Below are 17,843 nucleotides of genomic sequence, written 5' to 3'. Positions count from 1 at the left end.
TGAAAATACATCTTGAAAATATATGATTGATGTCTGAAACTTTATTGTTGTCTTCATTGTTTAATTAACTCATGATGTTATGAGTGAAAAGGGCTTACCAAGAATTCCTTGAGTGGAAATTAGAAATCAAATAAAACAATACTCACAGCACAGAAGAAAGATGATACAGTACACTGTTAAACATTAGTTATAATTTTAACAGTATCAAATTTGAGAAAATCATCTCCTCACTAAGGGAGCACATTTACTTTACATTCATTTTCCATTTCCAGTAATTAAAACTCTCCACAGGAGAGCAGCACTTTAGTCCAACTTTCCCTTCCTTCCTTAAGCTGTAACAGTTTTTCTCATCAACACTGACAGCAGCTAGGTTTGGGGCTACACTCAGGGTTGCAGCAAGGCTCGAGGTTGGGGTCTGTTCCTTTTGCCACTTGGCTCTCTCCAAACACCATGGAGGATTCAAATTGCTCCTTAACTGTCTTGACCTGTTGCAGCACAGATTGGATGTCAGGTGTATCTACTGGCAGAGCATAATGCTCACATGGGTCAGCCTCCAGATCAAATATCAGAGGAGGGTCATGAGCCTTGAAGACTGCTGTTTCTGGGCAGTCTTTGTCTGGTGTAGTACTGCTGTGGAAAGCACCTGATGTACAAACATGAACAGGCAGGAATTAAGACCAACTAAAACTTGTGACAGTGTGAACTTGCAATATTCAAAATATGACACGTAGTACCTTGTGTATAGAAGTGAGCCTTGTATTTTCCCAGCCTTACAGCAAAGAGGCCATATTTTTCACTGGGATCTACAGGGTAGAAGATCATGGCTTCCCTTTTACTCTGTAAAACACAGAGAAAATACACACGAGCTTGGTTTTTCCATTATTTGAGTGTTTGCACAACTTTAAATACAATGCTCCTACCTTTCCTTGTTTAACAAGGATATCCGTCATATCGACCCCATCCAGCATCACCTGTGGTAGTTCAGCTCCTGCCAGGCGCGCCAATGTGGGGAGGATATCTAGAGTGCTGGCCATCTCATGAGTAACACCTTCAATAGATTTGTTCATAAGAAAACAAAAAACAAAAACAGCAATCACTAAAAGGCTACATGTACATAAATTATTTTTAATCAGTGTTGGGGAGTAACAGAATACATGTACCACCATTACGTATTTAAAATACTGTATTCCGTTACAGTTACCGTTTAAAAAGGTAGTCTTCAGAATACAGTTACTTTGTTGAAATAGAGATTACACTGCGGTCTTTTCCTGTTTCATATATTAGGCTGTCCCCTCTCTATTTTTGGTAATTCGACGCCGGTGAAAACCCAAACAAAACACGCAATAAGAGGCTCAAATGCCTGTGTCTCAATCTCGTGGCCCCTGTCACCTCTACTTGCGGGCCACATAATGACGTGATATAATATTTTTTAAAATTATTGTTCAAAAAAATAATTTAATGTGAAGGCAATAGGCAGAGTGTTACAGGCATAGCCCTAAAGAATGTAGCCGCATGGGCAGTGTAGCCCAGTTGTAAGTAAGCTATTAAGACTTGACTGTACACTGTGTTCGTGTTTTTCTCCTAAACAGTAAGTTCCATTGGAGCAGCCTTTCAATGCCTCTCTCTGTCTCACGCTGGCAAAGTTGACCCAAAAAACAAAGTAAGGAGGAGGAGTTGGCCGTCCGACTGCGGTCTGGAGTGTGGGGCCTCCCTGCTGCTGCGGAGTCGGGGCGGTCTGCCTCTCCCCACCGCAGGGAAAAGGGTAACACCACCTGGGTCTGGGTGCAGTTCCCCCCTCCAGGGGCAAGGGTACCTAGACCCGGTTCGTAGAGTACGCTTGGGGAGTGTGATCATGTGTACAGCGTCTCTTTATGTCTGTCTCCACGTTGGTTGAGTGTGGAGTAAGTGCATATGAGAGCATGAGGGTGGGAATGGATGTTTGTATCTGTGTGTGCCTGTATGTCTGTGTCTATATGTCAGGTTGGGTATCAGACGCCACCTCTCTGGAGACATCTCAGGCCCTCTAAGGTTTGGAGGCCTATCTCCCCCCACCACCACTTCCCCTGCCAGTGGCGGACTCCCTCAGACATCGGTGCGTTGGTGGTTCTTTGTGTCTGGGGATGGGCGTCCAGGTACACACCGGCTCACTCCTTGGCGGCCGCTTATCGGGGCCTGGAGCCTGGGGCTCGCTCGGGCCACTTCGGAGGTGGGGTGGCCCCGGCCTCTCGGCCTGGGGCTCGGTCACTCAGGCACAGCTGGCTGCCGACGGAGCTCACGGGCGCGTCACTGCAACTCCCCCTGGCTTCTGCTCCGCGGCTGCTGAGTGAGCCCTCATCTGGGACTCTCCTCAGCTCTTTCTGGGACAGTGGCGCGGCTGCCCCTCTGTTAGTCTTCCTTGGTCTCTTGTGTTCTGGGGGCCTCTGGATGTCTGGAGTTTTGATCTCCTCCACACCTGCTTCATGCCCTGGAGGACGGGGCTGTGGCCCCCCCACACCCTCTAGCAGATCATTACATGAAGGAACCTTTTAAAAAAAACAAGCGCGTCCATGCTCACAGGTGTACACACGGGTGATCACACCCACAAACTACACCCTTTTTGGCTCCTACCTCAAAGCACACTGTGTTCTGTTGATCTTATGTGCTGCACAATAATGTTTAATATTTAGTATTTACTGTCATATTCCCATATATCATTGTGATGTTGTTTATTCTATTACTCTTGTTCTCTTCTGCTTGTTTTCTTTTTTCTTTCTCAACAGGTGATCGATATATGCATTTTTTTTCTTTTTTTTTCTGCTCATTCTGTTGGTTTTTGTTTTTTGCCCTTCTCCCCCGTCCCTCTTCTCAGCTGTTTCTCTTTCCCTCTTTCTTTCTCCCTTTCTTTCCCCCAGTCAAGTCTGTCCCGTATTCAGCAAGTGAAAATAAAATAAACAATAAAAGGTGAATCAAATGGACCATTATGGCAAGGCTGGGATGGTCAATTTGGTAAAGTAAATCTGTTGGGCATCTTTCTTTGCCTTTAGGCAATAATTCTGATGGCAAAAGAGCCAAACGGGACAGGCAAAAAAAACAAAAAAAAAACAAAGTAAAGCTAGTTTTTGGTTATGGGCCTGACACTGAACCAACATATTAGCCAGAGGTCCCTTTACTATGGTTCGGAGTCGTGGAACTGTTTTATATACGCGCTGAATAGTTTTCTACACGAGATCGCTGCAAAAAGTGCAGCCTTACCTAATATCCACCCTACTGTCACTCATTTTATATTAAGATTTAAAAATCTAGTTGGTATTGATGTGGCGAGTATCCTTCAGTAATAGTAATAATTCACACAGCAATAGTACATTCAAGTAGTTGTAAAAAGCTTGATAATATATTCAGTAACCAAAGTATTCAGAATATGTTACTCTCATTGAGTAATTTAACGGAATACGTTACAAAATACATTTTGCAGCATGTATTCTGTAAACTGTAGTGGAATGTCACCTTCCCAAGACTGTTTTTAATTAATGGTAATATACTTTGATACTGAAAAAAAGAGATGCAATCTTATTATTGAAATAGGGTTAGGTGAGCTGCAGAAAGGTGCCTAAGAAGTACGTCAAGCTGTCCATACCTGGGGTCTTGGAAACTTGGAAACCAAGCAAAGAGTCACAGCCTTGCCCAGCCACTTGAAGAGGTATACCAAAGAAATAGAAGGCAGGAGAATAAACCAGCTGTTCTCCACAGAACCATCCAAGGTGTACTCTCATTGGCAGGGGAATAATATGAGAACAGTTCCACCAAGGCTGGAGACAGACCAATACTGGAAGAGCATGTGGGAAAAGGACGCAACCCATAATGGAAATGCCCACTGGCTAGAGGATCCAAGAGCAGATCACAGCAACCTCCCTGAACAGGGACCAGTAACCATCACAGTGGCAAACATCCAAGATTGGGTCTCCAGTACGAACAGCACCAGGCTATGACATAGTTCATGCCTATTGGCTGAAAAAGCTGACTGTACTACATGAGCATCTGGCAATACAAATGAACCAGCTACTAGTTAATGAGACATACCCAGAATGGCTAACTCATGGCTGGACAGTCCTGATCCCCAAGGACATCCAGAAGAAATGAGTCCCATCCAACTCCCAGCGAACAACCAATGACGAGACTGGCTATGGATACCAACTATGGAATGGAGCATCGTCAGCCACCTCCTCTACATGGATGATATCAAGCTGTATGCCAAGAGGGAATGAGATATTGATTCACTGATCAACACCACCAGGAACTACAGCAAGGACATCGGAATGTCGTCCAGATTGGGGAAGTGTGGTCAGATGGTAACAAAGGCTACGTTCACACTGCAGGTCTTAATGCTCAATTCCGATTTTTTTGTCTGCTTGTTCACACTACAAATAAAATGCGACAGCAAACACGCTCTAGTGTGAACCCTCAAAGCGGCCCGCATGCGCAAAAGAAGACGTCACACACAACGCGCTCTGTTTAGACCAAGATGGCCCTTAATATAAAGACTTCGGACTTTACGTTTCCCAATTTTTGCTTTAAGTTATTTTGTTATTTACATTATTATGTAAATAGCCTAATAATGATCCTAATTGCTGTTTTAGAGAGGAGCGGTGCTTCAAAGGATAGTTGCAGATTTCTGTCAGAATCTGCAGATTATACAGTACAAATAAAATGTTCACGTTTCTCCAACGTTGTCTTCCCAACAGTTTCACTGACATCTACGCTGGATGGCCAGGAAGCGTTCGTGATGTCTTATCGGGTGCTTCTCCGGCGCTGATAATTGGCGTCTGTCTTGTGTCAGTGACGTAAAAGACGGATTTAATGCGACTTGACCATTCAAACAGCAGTCGCTTTCTAAAACATCAGATATGTATCGGATTTAGTACCACATACGAAAGTGACCCAGATCGGATTTGAAAATATCGGATTTGTGCCGTTCACACTGTCATACCATGATCGGATATGGGTCTCATAGGGTCAAAAAAAAATAAAAAAATAAAAAAATAAAAAAATCGGATTTGATGCGCTTTCACCTGCAGTGTGAACGTAGCCAAAGACAGGGAAGCTTGTTAGAAGTGAGGGGATCAAACTACCAGAAGGCAACGTTGCAGAGATCGAGGATACCTACAGATAGCTAGGAATCCCACAGGCAAATGGGAATCACAGAGAAGCCACTAGAAAATCTGCAACCACCAAGTACCTGCAGAGGGTCAGGCAAGTCCTGAGGAGCTAGCTGAACGGTAAGAACAAGAACGGGCTACCAACACCAATTCCCTGCCTGTGATCAGGTACCCTGCTGGGATTATAAGCTTGCCAAAAGAGGAGATAAAAGCCACTGACATCAAGACGAGGAAGCTCCTGACCATGCATGGAGGGTTTCATCCCAAGTCCAGCACCCTGAAACTGTACACCAAGCAGAAGGAAGGAGGGCGGGGATTAGTGAGTGTCAGTACCACAATCCAGGATGAGACAATGAAGAGGAGGAACCATCATGGAATGACAGGCCCTTGCACAGTATGTACCACAGGCAAATAGAGGAAGTGGCTGACATACAGAAATCCTATCAGTACCCAAATCCTACTCTCAGCACAAGATCCATAGAAGCATAGCGGCTTGGCTCTACCACACCAGGCAAGACCCCAGGTGCAGGCTGTGTAAAGATGCCCCTGAGACAATCCAGCAAATAACAGCAGAGTGCAAGATGCTAGCAGGCAGAGCACAGTCCTAGGAACAGCAAAGTCAAGTCAAGTAATTTTTTCCCAGAGAACTGATCCTCATTTGATATTTTCTTTTTTAAACGATTCTTTATAAATCTACAGATGACTATGTAGGAAAATCCCTGCAGATCAGTAGTTCATGAAATACTCAGAGCAAGCTGTCTGACACCAACAACCACACCATCTTTCTGCTTTCGAATATGGTCAGCAGTAACAGGTAAAAATAAATGTACTCAAACTGAGGTCTGTGTGGCAAGATCAAGGATGGGTCAGGATTTTATTTATTTATTTATTTTAGTTTGAAGCAGGATGTAGTCTGGACTTTTTGCAGACCACTAAAATGTCCTCACCTGGCTTGATGATTCCCGGCCAGTAGGCGATGGCAGGTTCTCTCATGCCTCCCTCATATGTGGTACCTTTGCCACATTTCAGAGGACCAGCGTTGCCTCCACGGGACATACGCATCAGTTCAGGCCTACATGTAGAGAAAGAAAGCAGACACCATTAAGAAAAAAGATAAATGTAATATCGCAATAGTGCAAAGATTTCTAGGAACTTGACTACTGAACAGAGGAAAAAAATTTTCTCGAGGGTGGTTAAATGTCAGCATGAGGAATTAAACTCCAAAACTCTAGCGCATTTCAGTCATCATTGTTGTCTCTAAGTTATGTGTGGTAGTTTTAAGAGTTTGACAAGAAGGCAACTGGACTTCTTTAATCTTTTAATTTCTAAATGTTAACAAGTCCTGAAAACTAACCCATTGTCTGATGTAAAGAAGACCAATGTGTTGTTGATCACTCCTGTCCTCTCCAGAGTTGCCATCAGGTGGCCTACAGTGTTGTCAAACTCCAACAGAGAATCCCCAAACGGACCCCTTAAAGATTGTCCAGCTGCCCCTATACCTGCATACTGGGGGTAGTGGGTGTGCTGAAGCAAGAAAACAAGTGGTTATTAGTGTTGTTTGAAATATTGACTCTTTCAATGCCGCATATTTATATTCTAGAAGTGACTGATCATATTAAAATACTGAAATTTGAATAATTGGGGATGTCTTTTAAATGACAAATTCGAACACATTGGAAAGTAACTACTATCTATCTACAGAGGACTAGGAAATGTTTAAATTATCCCAATTTAAAAACTCTCAGACATGCACAGTAGTTGATATTTACCATTATGAAAACACATTTTTAGGCATTGATTGCACTCAAAGGTTGATTTTGCACACTTTAATTCATGCATTTTCTTCAGATTGCTCTTGTTGCTCACATGTGTTGGATAGTAGAGGAAGAATGGTTGTTTTTTCTCAACCGATGTGGTTATGAAGTTTGTTGCAAAGTCACTGTAACTCCTCTCCAGATCCAGGAAGTTGACGGGTTGTTGTTTGATGACCTCATTCTGCATTAGCGGGACGGTTACAGTGTTAATATCACACACTCCATAGCACTTTATATCTGGAGGGAAACAAGTCAGATTCTTACAGGGGCCCTGGGGAAGAAAAGACAAGATTGAAAAATTAACAGACAGCAGTACAGAGTGAAGAATAGTAAAGTGAATATAGTTTAAAAAAAAAAAGAAAGAAAAAAAAGACAATTTTAAGTAGCACAGACTGGAAACACACTGACCATGTCATGGGAGTATGGGATCCCCAGGAAATGGTCAAAGCCCTGCTTGGTTGGAAGAAACATGCCATTGTGTCCAAGCCCTAAGTGCCACTTTCCTATGACTGCTGTAGCATAACCCAGGGGCCTTAACACTTCGGCGATGGTGGTCTCATTGAGAGGAAGACCACCTATAGATCCTGGGTACAACACACCTGGGTAGATTCCTGACCGGGTCTGATAGCGACCTGTCAACAATGATGCCCTTGGAAAAAAACAACAAACAAGGCAGTTAATTAACAGAGCAGTGGAAACATTTAAAGGCAACTAGGCAGCTATCGATTATTTTAGTAACTGAGTAATCTATTTATTATTCTATTGATTAATCGAGTAGTTGGATAAGAAATACCTTTGTCTTATTAATGAGCAATAACAAATATTCAAAAGGGACAGAGCACAGGTCTTTCAAAATGAACTGCTCATTGGTTTCCATTTTAGAAATTGCAATGTCTTAAAGTTTTACTGCATACAACATTTGCGCCATAACAGATGTATGATGGTGTAGATCAGAGGTCCCCAATCTCAGTCAACGAGGGTCAGTGTCCCTGCAGGTAAATTACCTTCTCAACATGCCTTGAAGTTCTCCAGAGGCCTGGTAATGAGCTAATCATGTGATTCAGGTGTGTTGACCCACGGTGAGATCTAAAACCTGCAGGGACACCGGCCCTCGTGGACTGAGAATGGGGACCCCTGGTGTAGATGTTAATAATTAAGATTAATAATAGTTCAGTGTTCAGCCTAACAACCTTCAGGTCAGTGGCTAAGAGTTTTACTGCCCAAGTACATTTATATTAGCCTGTGAGAAAAGCTTTTATTTTTATATTTTAACATTTTAATGAAATGAAACGAACACAATATTTTATATAATTTCACTTTCAATCTGAAAAATGTTACGAAAGCTTGAAATTATTATGGTCTTGTATACCCCATGCCCCCCTTTAGACTCCCCCCTGTCTCTTGCAGGTATGCTTCCATGTAAAACCACCGACAGCCTTCAGCACGCCGTATAATTTAACCAGTCAGGTATCAGACTAAGTTAACAGTTCATTTGCATATTTTAATACAACTTCTCCAGGCTACAAAGTTCACTTTTTATTCACGTCGGCGTTGATCAGATGCTTTGGTGAAGGACTCCCGCTAGTTTTTTCCAGGAAAAGGTTTTAATGGTTTTAATGGTGAGTACAGGAACAGTGCTGCTGTTTTGGACACTAGAAACATGTTTTCTGTGTTTTTGTGTAAAATTGGAGGCTGTGTGGTTAATATTTGTCACAATGTTTATTTACACACTGCTCCTAAATACGTTTGTATTGTAGGTCTGTCTTCAGTCGCGAATGTGGGTGAAACGCTCGTGTTTATATCGTTTTATACATCGCCGCCCTACAGAGCTGTTCCATTAAAAGAAGTATCAAAACAATGAATTTGTGTTGAGAATTTTAAAAAATTGAATTATTTGAATTACTCGATCAATCGTTTCAGCCCAAGAAAAATTTCATGTACTTGATGAAAACAATAGCAATCTCTTCTTCTTTTGGCTGTTCCCTTTAGGGGTTGTCACAGCAGATCGCTTTCCTCCATCTCACCCTATCCCTTCTGTCACACCAACCCAATGCATGTTCCTCTTTTCTCCTGCCTGGCATCTCCAGCTCCATCTTTAACATCCTTTATTGAAATGGTCCTCTACCCCTCACTATTCCTCATGTGAATATGTCCAAACCATTTCAACCCTGCCTAACTAACTTTAACTAATCAACTGTCTCCAAATCTGAGTTAAAAATGATGATGATTTGTAATCCTGTCTGTGCTGGTCATTCCCAATGAAATCATAAGATATCTAACTGCCACTCACTCTTTTTGGTGTCACAAATATCACAAATCACCCCTGATATTCATCTCCACCCACTCCACCCTGCCTGCACTTTCTTCTTTAACACTCTTGTGTACGGTCAGTTGCTTTGGATGGTTGACCCCAGGTATTCTCCATCTTTATTACCTCTACTCCTTGTTTTCCATGTTCACGTTTCCGCCTGTCTTCCGCTCATTTGTTTCTTCTGTTTTGCTTCTACTGATCACAATTCCATCTGTTACTATCATAGTCCAAGAAGACTCCTGCCTGACCTCATCTGTCAATCTATCCATCAAGGCTTCAACGATTCAAGTAACTCAAAGAACTCAATTATTAAAAAAAGAAAATCTAATGCAATCATTTTTTTCATTTGGGTGCTTCATTATAATTTTATTGAACCAATCTATGATGTTTAAATTACAGGCTCTCCGCAGCTGTCCTACCTTATATGGCAGCAATACCTGCAAGAAGCAGGAGCATGGGGTATACTAGACCATACTTATTTGAAGTAACATTATTTTGGATAATTTCTATATTTTATAGAAAATAAATATATAAATTAAATTATATCAATACTTAAAAAATAAAAGGTTTATTTTTCTCACACTGCAGCCCAATAAAAATATACATGGGAGAGTAAAACTGAGCCACTGACCTAGGGCTGTTAGATTGGACACTGAATTATTATTCATATTCATTATTAATACATCATTTGAAAATTTGCTTTCTGCAGCAGGAAACGTTGCATCAAAGTAAAGGGCAAACATCAGTTTGTGAGAATGCTGATATGCTCGCTTTTCTTCATTGCAGTCACGCATAGCTCATTAGCTTGCACGCTAACCCACAGATACACATACACATGAACATAAATCAAATCCATACCATCCAGGAAATACAAAAATGTCAAGATTTTTTTTTCTTCCTCTTACTATAAGAAAGCTGTCATATGAACCCAATACGCAGGACCTGGGAGAAAAAACCTGAACTCAAAAACAGCTTTAATGCTGAAGAAGACAAAACACACACACACACACACACACACACACACACACACACACACACACACACACACACACACACACACACACACACACACACACACACACACACAGAGAGAGAGAGAGAGAGAGAGAAAAAAATCCTATGTAGTTTAATGAAGTTGCCAACTGAAACTATAAACTAGTTTCCATTCTCTATCCAATGTCACTGTTATTTTGCCCATCATAAACATTTCCTGTTTTTGACATGCCCTCCCAGGTCTTCCCACTTCTGTTAAGGTTTTTCTTTGTAATCTAATTTAATCAAATTGAATTTTTTTGTTTGACTATCTATCTATCTATCTATCTATCTATCTATCTATCTATCTATCTATCTATCTATCTATCTATGAATGTAAAATCCTCATAGAGATTAAACATTTATTTTCCAGGAATTAGGCCAAAGGGACAGCAGAAATTGCAACAATTATGCCATAACAGTTCTATAAAGTGATTAAGTGCCCAAAAAGGGCTGGATTGATTGTAATCTAGAACACAAAGTATACACAATAACGCACGTTTTATTCACACACGCAGTCAGTACTGATTACACTGGTACCTGGACGGGCTGCACACGGGGCAGGTGCTGTAAAAATCTGTGAATCGGAGCCCTTCAGCTGCCAGGCGGTCCAGGTTGGGAGTGAGTGAACTAGGATGTCCATAACAGCCCAAGTCCCCGAAACCTAAATCGTCAGCGAAGAGGAGGACGAAATTCGGCGGTGAAGCCGAGCAGGTGCACAAAAGTAAAATACCGAAAAAGGCGAAGCAGCTGGATCCCATGCTTTTCCGTCTTTAAGTCTGACTGATAATAAGGAAGCGGCAGATCTCTTAAAAACAAAATAGAACGTCACGTGCCAGAGGCCGGAAACGGCTGCACGCCGGTTATGTCACGGAATGCTGGGAAATGTAGTCTTAAGCATCAGATTAGACTAAAGCGCACAACCGTTTTTGTGTTTTTGTTTTTTTAATTTCTGCTTTTTAACGTTTAAATTAATATATATTTTTACAACCTATTCTCCTTCTTACAGCTCAACACCCAATGTGAAGACTTTTAGTTTAAATCCCCAAGTTCTGCATAGTGAATTAGGTCCAGATTTAATAGGTTAACTGACTGCACACAATCACACCTTTCACAAAGGTTTTAAAATTGTTTGTCCTTTGTTCATGGCTTGAAATGATCATCTTTCGGATTTTGTTGTTCCATTTTATTTTCAATGGAACAACAAAAGCAACAAAAATAAAAACACTAAAATACATACATACACAATCATAATTATCATTAACCAAATGACACAAAACAGTAAACACACTGCATCATACAGACATGTCCTAAGAAAGGCAGTTGAGTAATTTACTGGTTAGAGGTGTTCCTCTGTCATGTTTTGTCTCCTCTTTAAAATTCTTAATCTGAGGTCTCGCGGTCGAGCTACCGTCCTCTGTGGGAAGGTTGGCTGCTGCCACTGATTCGACTTGACACCTGGTCAATTACACGAGCAAGAGGAGAAATAAATCACTGGTGCATCGCTGCAGAAGCCAGCAGTATGAGTAGAAATTAATGTCACAGCTGATTTTCTGATGTAGAGACGGTACCAGGAGCTATTTGTTTATGTATTCTCATATACATGCTTCAGATAGGTGGACATGAAAACAAAAGTGTGGCTCTCCCTGCATGTAAATAAGGTGGCATTGTGTGAAAAGAATCCAAACATAGCACAGGCATGAGAACATTTAATATACGCTGTACATTCTCCAGTCAACAGTTGGTGTGAGTCTGTGTGTGGGGGGAGGATGGTGGCATTTCTGATGGTGATGGGGGGAAGTGGGAGGTTACAAGCTAGAGCCAAAAGCATAAATTAGTACATTTTACAGTGGGGTATGTATCATTTGATCAAGTCACTGTGAACTCCTCTGAAGTCCTGATGCACAATGGTGTTTGTGATATGTCTACCCGTTAGCTTGCATGCTGCCTTGCACTATTGTTTAGCCTTAGGGAAATAGATACTTTGATTTATCATTCACTTTCACATCTCTCCACAGTGCTGACCTACATTCAGCAGCAACTGTGGCTGTATATGTAAGAGAGAGGTAAGCAATGGGATAGAGGGGATGAAGATGCCTAATTAGAGATCCAGTTGTATCATCTGTTTCCTTGGTCTTTGCTCTGTGCTTTCTGTAACTACTATTTTCTTAATACAATCTCACACTCATCAAACAGTCCACAGTGATTAGTTCTGTGTGCAGACATATGTACGTGTGTGCATTCATGTCACTGTCTGCTTATGTGTGTAGCACATGACCCACTGAACTAAGCAAAAGTCAGCTAACACACACGCCTACACAAATGCACACATGGAAACTAAGGGAGAAACAAGCTGTTGCATGATGGAAAAACAAAGAAAACAACAGTCAGTTGGAGATTTTAAAACAGTACCTTGCTGCAGCAACTCCCTTCATCTAATCTTCTCCAACACAGAGCACTCTAACGATCTCTGCAGGGAACAACAACCCTGGAAGGGAGGCAGTGATGCCCCTGCTCTTCCATCGAACATGTTCTTTTTACATTTAAGACAAAAAGAAAAATCTAGTAAAGCTGTCATGCTCAGCTCAGGTAAACAATGAGTCAGTCATTAGTCTGGTAGAGCTAATGGAGCACCTACAGCCTACAGCAAAAATCATTAGAAGCAAATATTCAGTAATGACTGGTATACCTTTGCCACAACTAATAATAAATTTTTGAGGGTGTTTTCCAGACCCATCTAATGGTTTTCCATGAGTTACAGAGAAGAAGCAGGAGAGCCAAATGACAGTCTATGCACTACACAGGCTGCTTGCACTGTATTTTAGTAAAAGATGACTGCTCTGACCTTTTATTGCGAGTAAATGAAAACCATTGTCAGAAACAACACAGAACAAAACGAGCAGCTTGAATCAGCTGAGGCTGCAAAAAGTTTCTTACCCCCACTTCTTTCTGTGTGCTTCTCTCTCTCTCTCTCTGTGTGTGTGTGTGTGTGTGTGTGTGTGTGTGTGTGTGTGTGTGTGTGTGTGTGTGTGTGTGTGTGTGTGTGTGTGTGTGTGTGTGTGTCCCTACATGAGCTAAGCATCAGTTGCCAAGCTGTCTGGGACTGTTTCCGAAGCAGTGTCCATTGTTTGGGATTCAAATTTGGGCATCCTCATATAAAATGGATTGTCCCGCAAGAAAAACTAATCAGAATTAATGTCCCATGACAGGTGTGTGTGTGTGTGTGTGTGTGTGTGTGTGTGTGTGTGTGTGTGTGTGTGTGTGTGTGTGTGTGTGTGTGTGTGTGTGTGTGTGGCTTGAAAAATCTTTTACAGTCTGTGGAAACAAAGTGTGTGTTCTTGCATTTGCTCTTCGAAAAGGCATGCACGTGTATATGATGCAAGAGCTTCAGGCAGACAGAGGTGTTGTACAAAACAACCCTGCACAGCTCATGGAGACAATGAATCCCACCATGCGCTGTCATCCCACAGGACAAAAACAAGAGAGAGGAGCCAGCCTCATGCCTGCAAGGAGATCTAATCCCCATACCTTTTTATCCCCTCTCCCCACCTCGCGCGCTCTTTTCTTAAGAATCAGAAACTCTTACAATTTTCTGCATGTTATAAAATCTTACGGTTTATTTGAATCTTCAGGAAGCACAGCAGGTGGTGAGTGGGATAAAAGCCAACATTAAAATAATTTTTATGAAAAACTCATTTTCACCTTGTTCAAAGTCATTTCACACAATATTAATGGTCGGAGGCTGCAAGTTAAACTGTGAAGGACTGTGGAGCAGTGTTCCTGGGCACGCCGCCTGTGTAAATCTGCGATATAATGTGCAGATAAACTGTTTTAACACCAGTGGGCGCCATGGGATCACATTTTCCCTTATTTCCTCAACCACTGAAAAGTGATTTTGAGAGAGAAAAGATTATTTTCTCTATCAGTTGATGCATCCGATTTAATGAGGAATAACAGGAAGAAAAAAATCTATCATATTACACAATAGATAGTTTGATAGATCGAGCAATATATATTTCAGAACCATGGAGAGCTCCCAATACTTTGATTTCACTCTGCTCTGACAGCAAAATTTCTATAAACGACCTTGCCTTCTATCGCCTCGTCATCTTGCAAATACATTTGCAGTTCACAAATTGCAATATCTTTGAAGTTGTTCGTGAGAGAAGATGTAGTGATTGTGATGAATAAGCGTTTGTGATAAATAACCCAGAATTGTTTCATGGTTTTCATCATGAAATTAAGGCACATGCAGTTTCTTATTGTGATAAATGATGACTATTACAGATATTGTCAGAATAAAATTAGGAAACCACACTTTTGGTTAGCTTGAATAGCATGAGTACTACAAAGGCAAGGCAGTTGTGTGAGCCTATTTTGTAACAATCTACCATGTGAGTGGGGATCTAACAGTACTTTCAATGATAAAAAAGTCATTGTTATTCTGGCTTGTTAGCTGAGGGAACAGTGATAGAAAGCATCCTGGCAAATAAACAGAGGTTCATTGGTACAATAGAGGTTGGAACAGTGCACAGAATTATGCAATGAAATCTAACAGGTCTCCATGGAGCAACATGAGCTGAAGAACTCATAAATGTTTGAGGACCTGCTGGGGAAATATGTGCAGGCCTTTGTCAACGGTCTCAGCTCACATGCTGAAGCTCTCATTGTAATATATACAGCAAAATGTTTTCTTCCACTTAAATCTACTGGAATTACTTTACAATCAAAAAGAGTGTCTCAGTCATTTTTCCTTACTTGCGCACAAAATGACAGTCAGATGTAAACAACACCTGCCTGTCTCTGTGTGGTCTCCGCTTACTAAAGAAACACGGCTGGTGGTAATCATGACCTGCCCTCAATTCCCTCTACAACTGCCTGGTAATATGATAAAGAAAGACAGCCTGATTGGCCCTTCATGCCTACTGCCTTCCTCAAACTGCCCTCCGGCTGTCATCTGCTGCCATACTGCAAAGCTGCCTCCATGAGTGATTTATTCTTTTCCAGGCTGACTCCTGCATCACCCCTGCACTCATCATGCAGGCAAACAGACTTGAGAGATACACAGAAATGGCTCAAGAGGACAGGGCCTTCACAGAGCGAGATAACATTGACTCAAAATGGAATTTCTGCTGCATTTATGGGGATATGACATAGTAAAGTTTAGCAGAAAACATTTGATTAATGTTGCATGAGATAAATAACCAAAATGTGTATGGTTCCAGCTTCCAGATCCTCCATCCACAGCTCCGCTCACCTTGAGATGTGCCTTTGCTCAGCTTGTCCTCAGGGACAGAAAACTCTGTGCTTTGATTGTAAACAACCCTGTCCGAATTTATTATCATCTGCCAAGAGTGTGTAATCCCAAAGACCACTCCCTCACGTCTGTATTTCCATATTCATGAAAAATGTCGCTATTGAAAGTGAATTGTAACTTCTCTCATTTTCCAAGTTGAATTTTGCATTGTCATCACTCGTAATTGGGACGTTGGGCCCTAAAAGATGCAGTATGCTCCCTTTCCAGCTTCTTGTGACTGAGTAACACAGAACACTGGATGTTTGATCACTTCTCTTGTGCACTTCCTTTTGCCTTAGATGTTACATCACGGAAATCCATTTTTAAACGTATTCACATTCGATTCATCAAACAGAAGAAAATGATGTCAAACACTGACAGATGTCAGCAGAATATATCTCTCAATGGAAGATGTAAACAAGATTGTTGGTCCTTCATTAGCAGCTTCAGTGCTTTGCTAGGTTACAATATGTGACCAGATCACTCCTAATGACTGTGGAGCCACAAACAGTAATGAATGCAAAACGCATGAGCTGACTTAATGATTATTCTCCCATTTGAGAGTTTATCTTGATCAGCTGTCGGCAGATGTGGCTTCCTCTACAGCCCATTCTAGGTACAGAGAGAATCTGATAAAGGTGGATAGATAATATGCAAATAAAAAAGTAAAGGACTTCAAACATGCCATTTTTTGCGGGAACTGCAGGATGGAGTGTTCTCTGTACAGTTAACTTAAATAATGCTTTAGCTGGCCACATTTTTAGCAAGAATATAAGCAGAATATAAAGAGAGTGTAGTGTTTTTGTAATCGGCATGAGGATATCTGAAGTGATTTAAATGCATTTCTCAACAACTATAACTTTTCCTCCTAAGTTTTCCCTTCTCTGGCATTTTAAACTCACAAAGAGCTTAAAGACTTAAAGGTTTTGCACCACATTAACATGTTTGGAGAACAGATTATAAATACTTTGAAATATAATACATTCCAGTGCATCACCTCTCTAAAGTATGACCTTTCTGACAGGGTCTACAGCAATGATGTTGTATTGTTTTGCATTTTACACTATCATTGCTGTTCCTCAGGCTGTGCTCTTTTGGGCAGAGATCTTGGTGATTTCTGGGATCCACTGGAGCCACTTGCCCAGTTTGGGGGTCACAGGACATGAATACTGTATGTAACTTTAATGTACTATATAGATATATGTTCACTGGCTACTTTGTTTGTTACACCAGTTGAACTGTCACTAAGACAAATATCTAATCAGCATGATGGCATGACATGACAGCGCATTACAAGATGGTTAAAACTACCATGTCGTATGGATGTTAGTACCATATTTGCTGGTCTGCTGAGGTCCTAGGATTTTCCCACATAACCTGTGCTAAGTTTACAGCGAATCATCTGAAAAATAGAAAATATTCAGTGAGTGAGTTCTGTGTGTGAAAATGACTTGATGATGTCAGACGATAGAGGAAAATGGCCAAACTGCTTTGAACTGACAGGATGGCAAAACCAACTCACATCATAACCACTAGTTACACCCAAAATCTGAATGCATGCACATCCTGTTCAACCTTGAAGTATTTGAGCTAGCACAGCAGAAGACCGCTCATGACAGCTAAGAACAGGAAACTGAGGCTAACACACCATGTCACAAAGCTTAGGCCATCTTAAACTGGTTCCTTGAACATGACAGCAAGTTCACTGTTCTCAAACGGCGTCCACAGTCAACAGATCTCAACCTAACCGAGCACCTTTGGGATCTGGTGGAATCCTTAATTTGCATCTAGGATGCGCAGCTGACAAATCTGCACCATCTCCCTAATAATCTCATGTCAGTATGGGCAAAAAACTCTGAGGAATGTTCTCAGCACCTTCCTGAATCTGTGCCATAAAGAATTACAATGTTCTGGGGGCTAAATGGGGTCTAACCCGATACTACCCAGGTGTACCTAAACATTATACACAGGTGTTAAAGCAGTACCATTTTGGTATCAGTACTTCTCAACTGCATAATGAAGTTCACTTTTTCTGGCTTTAACTACCGTGAAGTGCAGTACTGCTCATGAATGTTGCTTCCACTTCCAGTGCATTATTCACATGGAATTCATCTGATGGGGAAGCTGGAAAGGGAGATGTAAATGAATTTAACAAGTAAAGCAATATAAAGTGTCTAATTATAGTTTCGACTTTGAATTTGCATGTCAAGCTATTATCTGCATCATTTGAGGAGTGGCTCTTCAAGGAGATAAATCTC

At 41.4% G+C, this 17,843-nt stretch overlaps 1 protein-coding gene across 1 annotated transcript; it reads right to left on the bottom strand.

Annotated features, from left to right (window-relative positions):
• Positions 1-21: 21 nt before the first annotated feature.
• Positions 22-11,143, bottom strand: arsa (arylsulfatase A). The gene is made up of 8 exons (XM_026176178.2): positions 10,830-11,143; positions 7,355-7,595; positions 6,999-7,217; positions 6,487-6,656; positions 6,080-6,204; positions 921-1,048; positions 735-837; positions 22-643 (listed from the first exon to the last, which is right to left on the bottom strand). The coding sequence occupies exons 1-8, from the start codon at positions 11,048-11,050 to the stop codon at positions 351-353; spliced, it is 1,500 nt and encodes a 499-aa protein (XP_026031963.2). The 5' UTR covers positions 11,051-11,143; the 3' UTR covers positions 22-350.
• Between the last annotated feature and the right edge of the window lie 6,700 nt (positions 11,144-17,843).

This window comes from Astatotilapia calliptera, chromosome 7 (assembly GCF_964374335.1).
Source record: "Astatotilapia calliptera chromosome 7, fAstCal68.1, whole genome shotgun sequence".
NCBI lineage: Eukaryota > Metazoa > Chordata > Actinopteri > Cichliformes > Cichlidae > Astatotilapia > Astatotilapia calliptera.
Note: the sequence above shows the minus strand (reverse complement) of the source record. Positions and strands in the feature narration are given on the sequence as shown.